This window comes from Rhododendron vialii, chromosome 9a, assembly GCF_030253575.1.
Source record: "Rhododendron vialii isolate Sample 1 chromosome 9a, ASM3025357v1".
Taxonomy (NCBI): Eukaryota; Viridiplantae; Streptophyta; class Magnoliopsida; order Ericales; family Ericaceae; genus Rhododendron; species Rhododendron vialii.
Window position 1 is genome coordinate 4524249 of NC_080565.1, and position 17482 is coordinate 4541730.

The 17482-nt window shown below is 39.1% G+C and overlaps 2 protein-coding genes and 1 long non-coding RNA gene across 3 annotated transcripts; 2 read left to right on the forward strand and 1 right to left on the reverse strand.

Moving 5' to 3' along the window:
- Positions 1–5517: 5517 nt before the first annotated feature.
- On the reverse strand, positions 5518–7128 carry LOC131299927 (uncharacterized). The gene is made up of 2 exons (XR_009190819.1): positions 6997–7128; positions 5518–5674 (listed from the first exon to the last, which is right to left on the reverse strand). It is a non-coding gene; the product is annotated as an uncharacterized LOC131299927 (long non-coding RNA).
- LOC131299924 (B-box zinc finger protein 24-like) lies at positions 7065–12843 on the forward strand. Its single transcript, XM_058325501.1, has 3 exons — positions 7065–7247; positions 10677–10988; positions 12339–12843. The coding sequence occupies exons 1-3, from the start codon at positions 7065–7067 to the stop codon at positions 12579–12581; spliced, it is 738 nt and encodes a 245-aa protein (XP_058181484.1). The 3' UTR covers positions 12582–12843.
- Positions 12844–16165: 3322 nt separating this feature from the next.
- On the forward strand, positions 16166–17347 carry LOC131299524 (leucine-rich repeat receptor-like serine/threonine-protein kinase BAM1). The gene has a single exon (XM_058325115.1). It carries the CDS (start codon positions 16166–16168, stop codon positions 17345–17347), a length of 1182 nt encoding a protein of 393 aa, XP_058181098.1.
- The last annotated feature ends 135 nt before the right edge of the window (positions 17348–17482 follow it).

Genomic DNA, 17482 nt, shown 5'->3' on the forward strand with positions numbered 1-17482 from the left:
GATTTGAATATCCTGAATTTTGTTTCAACAAATTTCCAATTACATATAGTCGATCTTTCTTTCTACGTTTCCATTTACAATGAAGAGGGAGAGCAAGTGTATGATCAAGCCCCATCAACAGTGACGGAGGCTTTGTGCAATGACCGCGATGGTTTTGGAGTTCATCAAGGTACTACGTCAAGTATTTTTATTTTTTAGGGTCTAGGCCCTCTTTTATAGAAGAGGGAGGGCAGGGATGACTTTTTGTCCATGGACCTCAATTAAATTATTATAAAAGGGAGGGCAGGGACGATTTCGTCCACCCGAAGTCTACATACATAACTATCGACCACAATTCTGGACACAATTCCGTCCAAAGCCGCTCGATGAATGTGAACCCATGTGCATAGAAAGGCTCCAGACACAATTTTGTCCGGAGTTGTGGTCAAGAGCTATGTACGTAGCAATAGCATTCCTCGTTCAGCCATGAACCTCGATTAAATGACTATTTTGCCTCTCCAGGTATAATTAATTATTATTTATTTATGCTCGGGGGCTAGCTATGGATGTCAATATCCTAGTACTTCTCCACCACGTATTTGCTCAAGCAATGCAGGGAACACAATTTTGAATACAACGGTATCCAAAGTCGTTAGATGCACATGGACTCACATACAATGAACGAATTTCGTAAGGTTGCAAAATCACCTAAAAAACCTTATGAATTAAAAGGTATAAGCAATTTAAAAGTGATAGAAATCTCAAACAAACTAACAAATTAAAACGAGTTAAAGTAATGTAAGCATGAGACTTTTCAGTAAGAGAAATGTTAATGAAAATTGAAAACTTTCCATGAAACTGAAATGGATGGCTGAGAAATCCCAGCATCCATTTCAGTTTCATGTTAAGTTTCATAGAAAGCCCTTGTTCGGTTGTAGGTTAGGAAAAAAATTTCCAAACCCAAATCCACTCATTACCTATATTTTCAATCATTACTTTCATTTTTCTCTCTACTCATTACCCATATATCCAATCATTTCTCTCATTTCTCTCTCTGTCTCTCTCCACTCATTACCTGTATCCCGAATTATTATCCTATTTTCTCTCCTCACTCATTACCCGAAAACCAAACCCAAAAATTTTCCAAACCCACAACCGAACAAGGGCATGTTTCCCTATCACTCCTCTTTCGGTAATGTAAGCATGAGACTTTTCGGGGGTAAGATGGCCGCGGCGATGGAATGTGTGACGGAGGACTTGTAACCCATAAACCTTCGGTAGTGTGGAACTCGGTTGGGAGGGCTATCGAGTGTGAAGGACTACCACTCCCCACCCCTACTCCTTGAAAGCATACTTTCTGATCTGGGCCTCATTTTGTTTGGTCTATTCGATAGTAGATTCAAATTTCCAGGCTCACTGGCATTTACTTGTAATTTCCCACTCGGAATAACGAAGTGGCGCAAGTAGAGCATAAAATTGGGCTTCATCCTGGCCGGGTCCTACGTGGGTGAACTACTTCCTAACAAGTCTCAGTCAAATTACCACAACAAAACTAATAGCTCACAAGGTCCTGTCCATAATTTTTGTCCCAAGTCAAATGAGTAGGGTGCCCCAAACTATTCTTGACCACATATTTGTATAGGCTCCACATACTTTGCGGTGGGTGAAACGGTTTTGGACTGATTTCATTGTCGGGTGAAACCGGTTTTGAGCTTAAAGGCAAAGGACAGCTTTGGTTGCTAATGAAGGGTTTTGGCAGTATGCTCGTGGTTCGCTGGGTTCCCCTGCCTCCTTTGCTTCTCCGACGAGTGGTGTTTTGCGGCCGATTAATGTTGGTTGCTTGGGTATGGTCTTGAGTCTCCGATTAGTGCTTTCGGGAGTTTTCTTTTGCAGGTTCGGGAGGCGGCAGGTGCTTCTCGGTTTTGACTACGGTGGAGGCTTGGTGTTGATGCTACCGATGAATATTAGATGCTTAGGGTTGGGGTTGAGGTTGGGTCTCTAATCAGAGCTTCTGGGAGATCTTCTCTTGCAGGTTTCTGAAGGTGGCGATGGTTGTCGGTCAGTGGTCTACGAATTGAGGTTTGGGGTTGCAGAGGCTAGGGATTCTGTTAAAGTTTTTTGGGATCGAGCTTGACCCATTAGGTGTTGTTTTGGGGTTGGGCTTAGCGCAGTTGGTATTTGCGCTTGGCCCATTAGGTACGTGTTTCATCCAATTTTCTATTGGATGCTCAATGTACCTTTATCGAATTTTAATAAAATATCACTTTTGTCAATAAAAAACAAACACACATTGCTTAGCACAACCATTTGTAAGAGGTAATGAAAATTTCAATGGGTGCCTTCATTAGCAACTCCAGAAACTTATGTTGATGAGTTCAATGACAAATTTAAATTTAAATTACCATTAAAAAATATTTTATGGTAGCATACAAAAAAAAAAAAAAACTATTAGGTTTTTCTTTCTAGGTTGTTACTCACTAACATTCTTTCTCTTTCTTAATCTAGGTTTGGCCTCAGGATTATTTTTCATTTTTATCAACATTTTCCTTTTTTTAGTTTTGTATTTAACATTTTTGCTGTTAGTGAAAAAAGGGAGTGACAAAATCACTTATTAAAATATAAATCAAACTTAGCAAAAGGTCAAAATCTAAAATTATTCACAAAAAAAAAAAAAAAACATTGTCTCTGGTTTGAATTATTTTTCTTCAACAGGCTTATTAAATTCTTACACGTTTTTTACTTTATGATTGCTCTTTTCAAAATAAATTAATAATTCACAAAAATTTGACTAAAAAAAAAGGAATAATGAGGATAATAAAATAATTGAATGATTAATTTAGGCCACCTGGCCAATGAGGCATTAATTCAATTGCCGACAAACATGGAACTATTCAGTGTTTCGGGGCACTGAATAACTTCTCAGATACATGCTGATAGATCCCCCACCATTTATACATTGTTACTGTACTTGTTATATGCAGGCAACTAATGGTCATTGTCGAGGTGATCTCGCCATTGGCTATTTCGTTGTGTACCAGTCGCACAGCACGCTCCGGATTTGTGTATCCATATACCCTTCAAACAACCCAACTATACTTATCTAAATTACACGACGTGTGTGCACGTGTATGGGTGAAAACACGAACGCGATTGTGAAAATATCTTTCAACATCATCCCAAAAGCTACCAATCGAGGGTGTCGGTTCCGTACTGATAGATATTGTGAGCTCTACTTGGAGTCTCATCCACATTGATTATCAAATCGTTGATTTTGTAGAAAGAACTTAATTTATAACGTATATAAGGGCCCTTTCTATTGAATAAACTAAGATAAAGATAGAAAAAAACGCATACGTCAATTCACTTTTTAATATACTCGCACATTTTTCACATATTTTAATACACTTTTTAATCTGAAAGACACTCTAATGGATTGTTTTTAGCATTTCTCTTGGTCCAATTAAGCATCTATTGTTGACTCTAGACTACTTATTTTTCATAAATTAAGTACTTTCTACAAAATCAACGGTTCGATAATCAGTGTGCATGAGACTTTGAGTAGTACTCAAGGTATTTATCAATACATAACATGTACCCTTGATTGGTACCTTAGAAGTTTGCCACATTGTCGCCTAAGAAGTTCATTGATTCTGAGAAGTTTGTGGAAAAATTTTCCAAAAATTTGTTGTCGCCTGAAAGTTGGATGAAAAAGTCATTGACACGAGAAAGTTGGCCGAAAAAGTCACCTAATGTACCCGCCCGACCATATTTGGATTTTGTGGTTCCATCCCGGACCCGTAACAATGACCGGATCATTCATTTTGTGGAGCTCACCACATACTTTAGCCACGCAGAAATCTATCTTAATATGATATCTATGGATGCCTAATCATAACACATTTCGTCTAAAACAAATGCATTTAGCACATTTGATCGAACCCATTTGTTTCAAGATAAACGTTACTATTTGATAAGGCATTGATCGGTGTTCAATTAACATGATTATTTAGTATCCTGATGGCACCATCACGTGGTACATCAAGCCGTTTAATTTCCACCTCATATTGTAATGAAATTCACACACTTTGGCATGAGCCCTATCCTAATGTGTAATGAAAAAGACTTGGACTTTACCATAATGTTTGATAGAAAATGACTTTAAGCCTTCGTAATAATATTCCCTACATGTGTGTTTTTGTCGTTGGTTACGAAAAGATGACATAGGTGATAGGGTTGGAGCACATGACAAATGTTGCCAATCCCATGAAATATGGGATTGCTAGTCTCTTCTTGTTATTAGTCCTAACCTCTTTTGTACAATCAAACAAGAGACTAATGAGCCCACAACATTGCTAAATTTTCCCAACCCAGGGGCCTAGCACACTTGTCAAACGGGTCCTTAGAGCATGTATATCAGTTAGGTATATGGGGCATATTAAGGTAAAATAGAGAAAGAAACTCACAAAAGTCTGCTGGAGCAGCTTAGCAAAACAGAAAGGCATTGGGAAAATGACGGCTAAAGACGTGTTTTAATAATTAATACCCGCCAAGGACATTTTCAGTATTAACAAATGTTTTTAGTTTGTCTTTGAAGGATATTAATTATCAAAACACGTCCTGGACCGTTATTTTCCCAAAGGCATGGGAAAATGACGGCTAAAGACGTGTTTTGATAATTAATACCCGCCAAAGACATTTTCAGCATTAACAAATGTTCTTAGTTTGTCCTTGAAGGATATTAATTATCAAAACACGTCCTGGTTCGGAAAAATACACGCTTGTTTTTCCGAGCAACTGTTCACCTCTATCTATTAAAATATTGTTCTTTCTGCAAGTTCCAGAGATGAAGGGAGGTAGATTGAAAATGGGGCCCAAGAAAGCTACGAAGTATACAGGGCTGCTGCAGGGAGAGTTGAAAATTTCCTAGCTTAATGCACTGTTTATAGCAATTTTGGCTCAAATTTTCCCAAATTTGGTGTTCATACCCTTAAACATCCTTTTCCTTTTAGGTAAAATAAACATCCTTTTCCTTTTAGGTAAAAAACAAGACATCAAAATGGTTTTGTTTGGCTCTTAAATTATTAAGGCCAGAAAATTGGTGGCCACTAGTTCTGTTGAATGCTACGCACAGCTGCACAAATTTAGAGGCAGGACCCCACGGATGGTGACTTGTTTAGAAATTCTTCAATGCCCGCAGGGTACCGGCTACGTGGTGCCGTGCACCATCTCAGCCGTTCAATAAAATTTTGGACGGTTCAAATCTGTTTGGCGGTCGGATATTTTAGTCATTTCACATTTTAAAATCAGCCGAACAAATCTGAACCATTCAAAACTTCATTGAACGACCGAAATTGATGCACGGCTGACGGCACCACGTGGCCAGTACCTAGCCGGCACTTAAAATTTTCTCTGAGTTGTTTCCTTCCACTTGATTTGCAAATATCCGACACCCTTATCTTTCCCTCCCAACCTCCTTCAATCCTCCACCACTCACTTCACTAAAAAAATCCTCTCTTCATTTAGACTCCTCTCTCTCTCTCTCTCTCTCTCTCTCTCTGGATTTTCCGTCCAGGGTTTTGCAAAACTTTCCTGGGAAAGACTTCTTTCTTTCTGGGTTTTAGTATATTTCCCGGGTAAGTTTTATTGCAAGGCCTCACCTGTCTACTAGTGTTGGTGACTGTTCTACTATCATTTCCTCATTCTGGGTATGGCCTCTCTCTCTCTCTCTCTCTCTCTCTCTCTCTCTCTGAGCGTTTTCTGTCCTCACTCTTGAAATCGATTCAGAACCAAATTCTGGATAAAATCGTTGTAAATACTTATTTTTTGAATTAAATGTAATGTGTTGCTAGAGAATCACTCCATCTTATAAAGCAGAAAATAAGTACGTAAAAAATAAAAATATCAGTGAACGGCCTGTGTCCAGTATTTAACTTAAACTCATAAGAGATTGGAGTTTAACTCAAATTTTCTTAAAATCAAGAAAGACTCAAGTTTTTACTAAAATATTCGAAGCCGACGTTCTTTCACAGTTTTACAACCATGCCAGTAATAAAATTTCTACACAAATTTGTGGTTATATTTGGAATTTGCCCATCAGCTAGAGTTCTTCGCACCAAATGAAACTTTTCCTTAAATTTTTACTCAAGTATGTGCAAATATGTGTGTTAGTTCTAACATATTCGATCTGGGTATCTCTTGAATCTTCAAAATCCTCTCTCTAGAAATTTTTTTAGCAAAGTCCACCGGTGGTTATCACCATGTGCGGATACCCTATGATGGTTCAAAACTGACCACATAACGTACTTGTGGTTTTGAAAATGTACAATAGATCCCATGCCGTCATGTTTTTCATCCATATTAACGGACACAATATTAAAAGACCGATATATCCTCGTCATGTTCCTTGATTCTTCTTCTTTTTTAAATATAACTACACCATCTCATATACCAAAAATTAAATTCAAACCTTTGATATTGTAAATTTTGACGAGTACTACATCTATGCCAAAATTCAAGTCAATCAAAAAATGAAAAGCTCATAGTTGAATCAATTTTGTTATGAAATTAAAACTTCAAATTTGAATTTACTAAAAATTAGATCACTGGGTCATTTGGGTCATTGATGCCTGATCGAGATGAATTTTTACAGAGATATTCTATTCTTTATTTAATACATTATGAACGACTTAAATTACATTCTAGAGACGCGTGAGATACACCTCCGTTAATATTGATGGAAAACATGACGGCATGAGGTCTATCCGCACATTTTCAAAACCACAAGTAGGTTATGTGGTCAATTTTGAACCATGAGGGATGTATCTACACATGGCGATAACCACATGGGGTGAAAGTGGACTTTGCCCAAAAAAATTTATGTAACAATTATTTGTAATACATTCTTGAAGAGCCGTATATTCTTTATGTTGATCAATAATGATTACAATATCAGGTATGGCCGTCGTATATTTAATCCCGAGCATTCTCGCTCTCTAATAACGACTAATATTTATGAACAGGGGAGATCACTAGAATCGAACAGAGAAACTGAGAAAGGAAGTGAAGTTGTTCAATACTGAGAAGACATGAAGATCCAGTGTGATGTGTGTGAGAAAGCTCCGGCGACCCTGATTTGTTGCGCGGATGAGGCGGCGCTGTGTGCAAAATGTGATGTAGATATCCATGCGGCCAACAAGCTTGCCAGCAAGCACCAGAGGCTTCTTCTTCAGTCCCTCTCCACCAAACTCCCTCGATGTGACATTTGCCAAGTAATAAATTGGAGTTTCTTAAGCTTTTTTGCTTCTCTTTAAGATATGTACTGTAGATCACTGATACTCATGAGGCTAAGTTTCATTGATCTCTAAACGGACTTAACGGTTTAGAAACAGGTCATTCTTCTCGTATACATTAAATAAAGTCTAGATAGCGGAACAACTTGTCTAAATGGACTATGGTTTTGAGATAAGTCATTCTCCTCATATACATTAACTAAAGTCTAGATAGCAGAAACTACTAAAGTCCAAATAGCGGAAGCAACTTGTCTAAAACCCATAAGCTAGACTTGAGTCTTGTTGTTTTCCAGTATCGGGTGTGTTTTTGGACAATATTAGTTTTTCCTAAGAAAATGGGTAGGATTTATGTGTTAAGTAATTTTTTGTTTAGTTTTCAGGTATTTTCCAAAAAACTATAAACATATAGGTTGAATTTGAGAAATTTTAGATAAGAAAACCTATCTTTTTCGAACTTTTTCCATCTTGGAAAAAAACTTTGGGACACCCAATGTTGTATTTTCTTGGATAAATTTTATAATGTTTTGGACTTATATGAAAAATATATATAATAAGTTTTGGTGTTATATTTTTCTAATTGTTTATTCGTTTTGATGTGTGTGACTTGAAACGTAATCTAAAAAGTAAAAAATTATGATAAAATAATTTAGAAAGTTCAATAAAAATTATCTGGGCAGATGTGTTGAATTTTTTGTCTTTCAGATTATTTTAAGGTTGATTCATTACTTTTTTGACGTTAGAAGAGTCAAGAATTTTAAAAATTATTGCAAATGTATCAAAAGTTCATTTTATATAAACATTTCAACAATAAAGTGAGGCCAAACCCTTATAAACCACTGAAATTAATCTTGGTTTTATTCTGTTTAATTGATAATGCATTAGTTCATATTTCTAGTCGTCTTGCTCCCTTTTTCATCAAAGTTAATCTCATATGGAGCACTCGCACAAAAAAATTTCAAAATATCACAAGATCGTCTTTAACTATATGTTGATGATGGAAAGCCATCTCTGATCCGTAGACTTCTGATAATTGAACTGGATTAGGTTTGAAAATATGACCGTTGGAATTTTGATGATGAAGAGTTTTGGTTAGTCATTGATAGGAGGATTCTGTTTTCTTCTGATTTGATTTAAGAATTTGAGCAAGCACATTTCTTACCATCTACGAATAATTTGCATCAAATGAGTTAAGAGTCCATTTGTTAAGCCGGATCAGACATGGGATTGGATAACAAATCCACCGTGACCGTAATTCTGGCATTTGAATGCAACAACTAGAGGAGAGATTATACATTTGTTGGATGTCAAACTATCAAAAGGCTACCCAGTGCAAGTACACGAGCCTCCTGCTACTGCAGGTATGTGAAGGTTTGATGCATGTAGCCTCGCCCACAAGTGGAGAGGTTGCTTCCGCGACCCTAACCCGTGACCACCGGGTCATATTGGAGCAACCTCACTGTTGCTCCCATGCCTGCCGTCGTTGGATGAAATATGAATTACATATACCTTCAATTAGTAGACCAATCGATCAAGCAAGGCCTTAAAGATGGCCTGTTTCTTGAATCATTATATTCGTTACATTAACCTGGCCAAGTACTTGAATCATTATGTTCATTACTTCTCGCGCACATGGGTTTTAATTGTGGAAATGCCATGTCAGGTGCACCTATCAGAATCAGAACTGACCAATTACCAGATCCACCTATCATCGCCGGCATAACCATAAAAAAGATCATTAAAAAAGCGTGAGCCGTTTTTATAACATTATAAAGTTGATATTCCCACCAAGAATTTGATCGCCGGGTCATGCTAATTCCATACGAATCAGTACTGAGAAGCATGCGCCCATCACTCCAACAATAGCACCGAAGATGAAATATAGAGTCCCTATATCCTTGTGGTTCGTGGAGAACATACCTTCACAAGGCTCTTTAGCTACATGCATCAACCAAGCCCGTTATTTGGAATGGAATCTGATTCTAAGACATGCATAAAAAAGTATGAGTTTTTTTTTTTTTTTTATCACTATAACCATTATTATGGTCTTGATAATTAATTATGGCTTACTGCTTAGCCAATAACCTTGTCTTCAAATAAGGTTGAAATCCCAAGCTTAGGACTAGATCGTTGAGAGCATAATAAACCGGTAAGTCCGGAATTGTACCACAGAGAATCGGCAATAGCTTGTTCTGGTTGTAGGTTTAATGTAAGGATTGTGGCATTTAAGACGGCCAACTTTTGGTTTTGCTTTTAAAGTGGAAATACTAAGGCAGAAGACTAGGAAAGAGTTTAATAAGCTAAAAGAGGCAAGCCTAGGGATCATCCGTCCCGTGACTAAGGCCGTTATCAATTCTCGATTATAACTCAAACGAGAGTTACGACGGCGTGCTCACGCTCGGAAGATTTAGCTTTAAAGACTACGTTTATCAAAAGATGTGATTTGCCGGAGGCGAACTAACTTGTTTAACTAATTAATCGAACACGTAGGAGGCCAAAGTCCTAAACATGCCGCGTGCCAAGACCCCTTAGCTAAACGACATGCTAAAATGTAAACACCCCTAGTTTAGACCAAAAATGCAAGATTAGCTCTTATTTCGAAAACCATGCTTTTAAGCCCGAGGGTTTGAGAATCAAACAACAACCTAAGTCTTTGGGAAAGATTAACCCATGACTTAGCCAAGAAACTACTCACACATACTAGAAAGATTAAGCAAAAAGCTAGAAATGACAAACATATTTAACTGACGAAAACGAAAATAAACTTAATATTAAAGAGAACCTAGTCCGTAGCTTTTTGACAACTTTTTCAACCTTCCATAAGTAGAAACTTTCTTTTTATGGCAACTTTATTAGATATTTGGTTGAGAGAGAAACAACCTTGTATAAATAGGCCCCTCTCTCTCTCTCCCTCTTATATGGCCATTAGTTAGCTTTAGACCTAAATTTCTTGTTGAGTCTACTTTCTAACCCAAGTGGTTTGGATCCAAGATCATTTGTATATAAAAAGATATGACGATTCTACCCTCAGCTGGTCGGAAAATAAAAAGCTTTGGTAGAATTCTCACATCTCCTTCAATTCCTTTGACCCTTGGGCGACCCGAGCAACTTCCAAACCATCTCTTCATGACTTTTCGGGCACCACAAAGGGGTGGCACATGGCCTTGAGCACTTGGTTGCATCCGGAGCATTCCTTGGCGTTCAAACGCGCCTTATTCACACGAATTACTTGGAAACACTAAAAACATACCTTATTTGCAATATCGCTATAAAAGCTAAATAAATGCAAGTTAAAACAACATAAAACAGGACTAGTCGCACCAAATATCTACAATATTGGGTGCTCATCACTTACGTTAGGATTTCAAGTATGTACTGCTTCTAAGTATTTTTATGTTCTATATTATGTAGGAGAAGGCAGCTTTTATTTTTTGTGTGGAAGACAGGGCTCTGTTTTGTCAGGATTGTGATGAGCCAATCCATTCTGCTGGTAGTCTCTCTGCAAATCACCAACGGTTTCTTGCCACTGGAATCCGAGTTGCTCTCGGTTCAAATTGCACAAAGGAGATTGAGAAGAGCCACCAAGATCCAAAGCCGCCTAAGCATAATGCTCAACCTGTTGCTATGAAAATGCCCACTGCACAGCAAGCTTCTAGCTTTGGGTCACCATCGTGGGCAGTCGATGACTTGTTGCAGTTCTCGGATTTTGAATCTTCTGACAAGGTAAGGGATCTATAATCGTAGAAAGTCAACTTGCCTTAATGCATGATAGTAAGTGACCCTATTTTCGCCCAACTTACAGCTATAAATGAAATATGAACAATGGAGACAACAAATCTGAAGTGTAACATATTGCATATTAGTTAGCACATAGCACAAGCACACAAAGCAATATGATCCACACCTCTTCAGTGTCTCAGGTATTTAAGTAATGAATGTGGTTATAAGAAAACACGATACAAGTTGTTTGTTGCCTTTGTAATTTGCCGAGTATCCAGAAATTTCGTAGTTATAGGAAATAAACATGGGTGATGAAAGCCACTAAAACATCTCGTGCGTTTTGTGAACTTTTGTGGCATCATTGAACGGTTCAGGCTCCCTAGATGCCCGTGGTCTAAAATGACCTTATGGTTCATGGAAACTTCGAAGAGAGCTCAAGATATTGGGACTTGGGAAGGAACTTAGCTGAAGATAATTGAATAAATGTACTGCATCCAGTATGTTTTGTTAGTTGAGGATATGGTTGGTGTCACTGTGACCATGTGGTTTTGTGATTTATCTTTGCATATATGGAGTCCAGAGCCCCCTCGGAATCTCTCACTTGTGGGGAGTCAGAAAAATATCGCAGGCACCAGGATTGATAAAAAGTGCAAGATTTTTTCAAGGCCTCGGCTATTGGTGCCGTGAATCTGAACTATGTCGGGTCATTTTATGACTCTTTATGTTTTCTAGTTGATATATCCCTGTCGGCATTATCTGGTTTTTGCCAAACCACATTATCTACATGTTTCTCTTTGTGGCATGGGTGTACTTACTTGCCTCACACATGTGGGATGCAAAACTCATAAGCTCGACTTACCAGATTCTATCTGGCATCTATGCAGTTCCATCAGATGCAATATTTTATCAACCTGACCTACGAATTGAACCAAATTGTTGCGTGCTTAGACAGTTCAACACGGTTTGTCGAACAGCTCAGGCCTTGTGAGTTTATGTGAAGGACTTATAAATCATTATATATTTACAACGTGGTCAACATGCCCTTCCTAGTATCCACGAATTAATAGATTGTTCAAGTTTTTCGTTGGACCTAAGTTAGAATTTTTTTGAAGGTACTCGAAATTGAGACCTCTATTTTATTTGGCGGCTTTTATTGGAATGCATTTACAAAAACTGGTTTCCACCGCTTTGCTTTGCATGATACCTTTTTCTTGTTGCAACCATAATTACATGTCGCGGTGCACATACACGTCATCCAATCCTTATATCACCTTAACAGTGTTGCGTCATGATTTACTAGTTGGATTTTCGTTTCAAATGCGGGAACTCATGTAGATTGCGATGTTATTACAGTCTATGCAGAAAGAACAAGTTGGATTTGGAGAGCTAGACTGGTTTGCAGACATTGGTCTCTTCGGTGAACAAGTCCCTCACAAGGCTTTAGCTCCGGCCGAAGTTCCTCAGCTTCCTGCACCACAGTCAAGCAATTACGCTTCATACAGACCCCCCAAATCCAACATGCCCTACAAGAAGCCTCGAATTGAAATATCGAATGATGATACTGATGACTATTTCACTGTTCCTGATCTGGGTTGAAACTTGAAGAGACTTGTTGAAGCTTTATGTTACAGTGGCATCTTGGCAAAGTGTTATGTCCTTACTTGTTCTACGCTTTTGTATCTCTTATGCAATGCAAGGATTCAATTCAGGGGCTACCACAATTTTCCTTCTTTTGATTTATTTGGGGGTTTACCAACATGTTAATTTTGTCTTGTGATGGATATTGGGAGCTGTTATCATAGTTTTATTGTACTAGATATTGGGAGCTGTTATCATAGTTTTATTGTACTATTTTGCACTTCTCTCTGTCCTGTGTAGTGGGTGCATATCGGTGCTCTTGAGCTTGTATCGAGTGTCTGTCCTTCTTGCAGCACTACGATTGATCCATTGCGATATGGAGACAACTTTTCTGCATGAACTATGAATTCAGTTCACAATGATCTTTTCACATGCCCTGTGAAAAGTCGAAAACAGAGGTGCTATTTGGCAAAGTTCTTGTTTATTGTTTCGGCAAAAGAACAGAAAACGAACACGCTTGTAGTAACTTCTACTAATTCCTTCTTTTGGTTATAGGTTTCAAAGATATTAAAATTTCTGGAAATAAAAACCAGGGTTGCAGTCCCTCTCTTCTTCCCAGCTTCGACGGTGACCCAGTCTAGCGGCCACCTTTTTAGATGACTCCCAAACGTATGACCGTAACCATGTATGTGTCTTCCAACAAGATGACCACTGCTTCTTTGATTTGCCCTCCTGCATGGAAGAAGGTGATGAGGAAGAAGTATGTTCCGAAAACAAGATCTCTGAAAAACGATATGAATCAGGAGATCCAGAAGTTGGCTTCCTGACGAGGACGAAGTATGTTCCAAAAACAAGATTCTCTGAAAAACGATATGAATCAGGAAATCCAGAAGTTGGCTTCCTTGGGGAACCTTCTGGCCAAAATTTAACTACTGTGCTTCATCCTCAGACAGACTGCTTATGTTCCAACCCACTTCAGTCTCGAGCGAAGAAGATTTCCCATCGCTGGAGTACGAAAAAGCCCAGGAGTGCCCCAACAGTTATGCAGGATTTCAAATCCTATATTCAAGAATGCTGATGGCAGCACAAAGCAGGATAAAGCAGTTGAAGCCACACTCTGCTGGAAATCTGAAAATGCTATTGTGCAAAACAAAGTCCTCAAGCGTCTCGAATTAGCTCAAACCAGGATGGAGCAGAAAGTCTCCCCTATGGAGACCATCATATCCGAGCGAGCTTCAACAAAAGATTTTGACCATCCACAAAGAAATTACGTAAATGGTTAATCCGATTTCAACTTTCTCCACAGCTTTCTCCCCAAAAGAAGCTGAACTCGAGTCTTGAAGCCCAATTCCATTCTCCCAAGACTCAGAGGCCCTCTATGACTATCACACCTCCAGATTTACTCGCATCTCGAGAGCCAATTGAATGGTTCATTTTCGGCGGCACCACCCACCTCCGATGATACCCTCTTTGACTATCACACCTCCAGATTTACTTGCATCTCGAGAGCCAATTGAATGGTTCATTTTCAGCGACACCACCACCTCTGATGATACCCTCCAGCAGCTCTCCTCCAATTGGCTACCCCTCTCACGCCACCTCGCACCTCCGGCAAGCTAGCCACTTATGTTTTTGACATGCCATGTTAATTTGCTCTTTAGTTTGATTCCACATAGCACAATCGCCAAGAGTCTTTTAAAGGCATGAAAAATTCACACAGAATACCCGAAAGTTTGCAAAAAAAAAACGGAAGGAAGAAACATTTTGAAATTTTATTACATGAATTTATCCCAACGAAGACATGGCCATTCTGGAACAAATTACATCGGAAAAAATTTTTATCAACAAATTACATTAAATTCTTGTAAATCAAGAAAACTAGTGGAAACATAAAAACTAGATTAAACCGAATGAAGAAACCCATTTGTAAAAATTGAATGATCCCTAATAAACTTGACGCACGGGATCCTGTACGGGGTGTTAGGATTCCGGATGAACAGGTATAATCGGGACAACCTGACGATGCCTCTTAAGGGTTTGGTGCATCTCTTTCCAGCCAGAAATAGCTAAATAACAATAGCCAAAAAACATCACAACGAGCATGACCATTTCGCATGATGTGCATGAAGTGAAAAAATGTTCATTTGGTTTTCCAATTTGCATTATCCTGTGCACAAGCAGATACATTACAACGCCTGCAGAGACAGAAAACACCACACCTTCCATTGCATGCACTAGGGGATGTGATCCCTCCCCATTCTCTGCCATGAAAAAAAAAATGTATAGTTTATGTAATTAATTTGATAAAAAAAAAAAGAGAGAGAGAGACCCCGAGAGGCATTCGTCGGCGTAGGAAGATTAAAAGAATGAATGATTTCAAGAATCTAACCCTTAATTGTAGGAACCGTCCACCTAGGGACAGTAATCGATTCCAGAATCCTATTTTCGGCATATTAGCCTATGGCTTCGGGGGGGGAAATCCTGCTCGTGCCAGGACTCGAATCGTTGACCTACTAGAACGAAATGAGGCTTCTAGCCAACAGAGATAAACTGCAGTTGGGTAATCCATTTTAGAATCATGATCCCGCGCCTTGGGGGTAAATGTCTTATTAGAATCTTGTCGGTTCAAAATTCGTTACCAATTAGTAGTACATACTAGACAGCTGAAACTTGTTACTCGGTATAAGCTAGGGAGAAGTTCTAGCAATGCTGCTTGTAAATTAAGAGATGGTATTTGACGAAACATTGAAAAGCTTGGACGCCGTAGACAAATGCAGGGTCTGCAATGCAAGGGAGATGGGAGAGGTTACAGCCTAATCAGGATAGACTACCTTACCATCTCGTTTTTGTCGAGAGCGATCTTTTAAATACCGGCGTAGAGTATGTTTTGGGATTGGTACCGTGGCATATATCAGCCATTTTATTGATAGAAATTCAATATCAAAGGCAATCCCGATACAAACGCGAAAATTAAAATCTTGGTTGGGAGGTTTATTCGCTAAGTCGAGTGTAGGATACAATGCTTGGAGCAAATAAAACTTGTAATTGCGCAAGATGAAAACCTCCGCACTGGGAAATAAAATGCATCCTAATCTTAACAGAAAATGGTAGATTTCAGGGCTTTTCATCAGTAAAAGGTTGGGCTGGATTGAACCAGCGTAGCAACCCCCGATCATTAGGGAACCCACCTGTCCTGGAATGTTCGGACTTAAGCCATAGCTGACCCAGCAGGAGAAAATATTGATCTATCACCAGGCCCCACCAAAGTGCAAGTTATTAGTATATGCTACCAAACAAATGCAACACCTTCCACACTTCCTACCAACTTTGAAGATAAAATTTTAGGTGCCCGCAATCTCTTGGCATGCCCACTGAAACTATTACAAGAAAGAACTTCAACATAAGTGCTCTTGAAATGAGCCTTTTTCAAAGTTAGAATCCTCTCTTTTTGTTTCCTTCATACGAGATCCATACCGATATAAATAGCCTGGAATTTCCAAGCACAGACCAGGATTCATTTACCATCTCCTTTTGATCAAATGGCCATTCCAATTGATTTGTCATTTTCCCTTTTCTCCTATTCATTCCCTGCCGCCATAGTCATGGCGACTTTCGTTCCATGGTTCGTGTACTCGGTGACTTTACAATCAGATATAGAAGCCCTTTGGAGCCTGAAGCAGGAAATTGATCCCTACACAATATCTCCATCTTCCTTCCTACAAACTTGGAATTTCCAAGTGGATCCATGCGATGATCCAGGGGAGCGGTTTCTCGGAATCGTGTGCACGATTCCTGCAGATAATTCAACTGCACGGGTAGTGGAGATCGATCTTGACGCTGCAGGATACAACGGGTTTCTGACACCAACGATCGGGAACCTTACCGCGCTCACCATACTTAACCTGGCCAAGAACAGGTTTTGGGGGCCAATACCTTCCTCACTTTCTAACCTACGAAATCTAACCAAACTTCAACTCTCGAATAATCTTCTCACCGGCTTTTTCCCTCCAATAATCGACAAGCTCAAGAGACTGGAGATCATTGATGTATCGCATAACGAACTGTCCGGTTCAATCCCAAGAAATATTGCCAACCATAGAACCCTAACTGTCTTAATATTGGCGAACAACCAATTCACCGGTAGGATCCCCGACCTCATGGGATTATGGCAGCTGAACACCTTAGATCTCAGCAGAAACCTACTCAATGGAAACTTACCACGGCTTCCAGTAAGGTTGAAGACATTGTTGCTGAGCAATAACAATCTATCAGGCCATATTTCACCACTAAAAAGGTTCACGAACCTAGAAACAATGGATCTCAGCGATAACAATTTTTCCGGTCCAATATACCATGAAATCCTGGCATTACCCGGTGTTAATCACATCAACCTTTCGATCAACAGTTTCACAGAGATGGAGGTGATTGAAATTTCACACAGAGATTCGCAACTTGAGGTGCTTGACGTGCACAGTAACAACATTAGTGGTCATTTGTCGAGAAATTTAGCCACGTACCCAAATCTTACCAGAATCGATCTAGGTTACAACCAGTTTTCTGGCAGAATTCCAGTGGAATACGGCCAGATGGTGGACGGAACGTGGAGGAGTGTTTTCTTGGATAACAACTGGCTTGTGGGAAGACTACCACCTCAGTTCAACAACACTAGAGTAAGCATTACGGGAAGTCTTGCACAAAACTGTCTTGATTGCCCAGACAACATCCAGTTGTGTAATGGAGGCCAAAAACCAGCTTCACAATGTGTCGGGCCGAACACTTGGTGAGAGAATTTCTGGGCAACAAGATTTGCATAATGCATTCTTATTGGATGAGTGTACCTTTCACATAAGTAGAAACTGATACTTCTAGGCTCCTTTTAGTTGTCAAAAAGTTAATGTAGGAAAATTAATCCCAGAAAA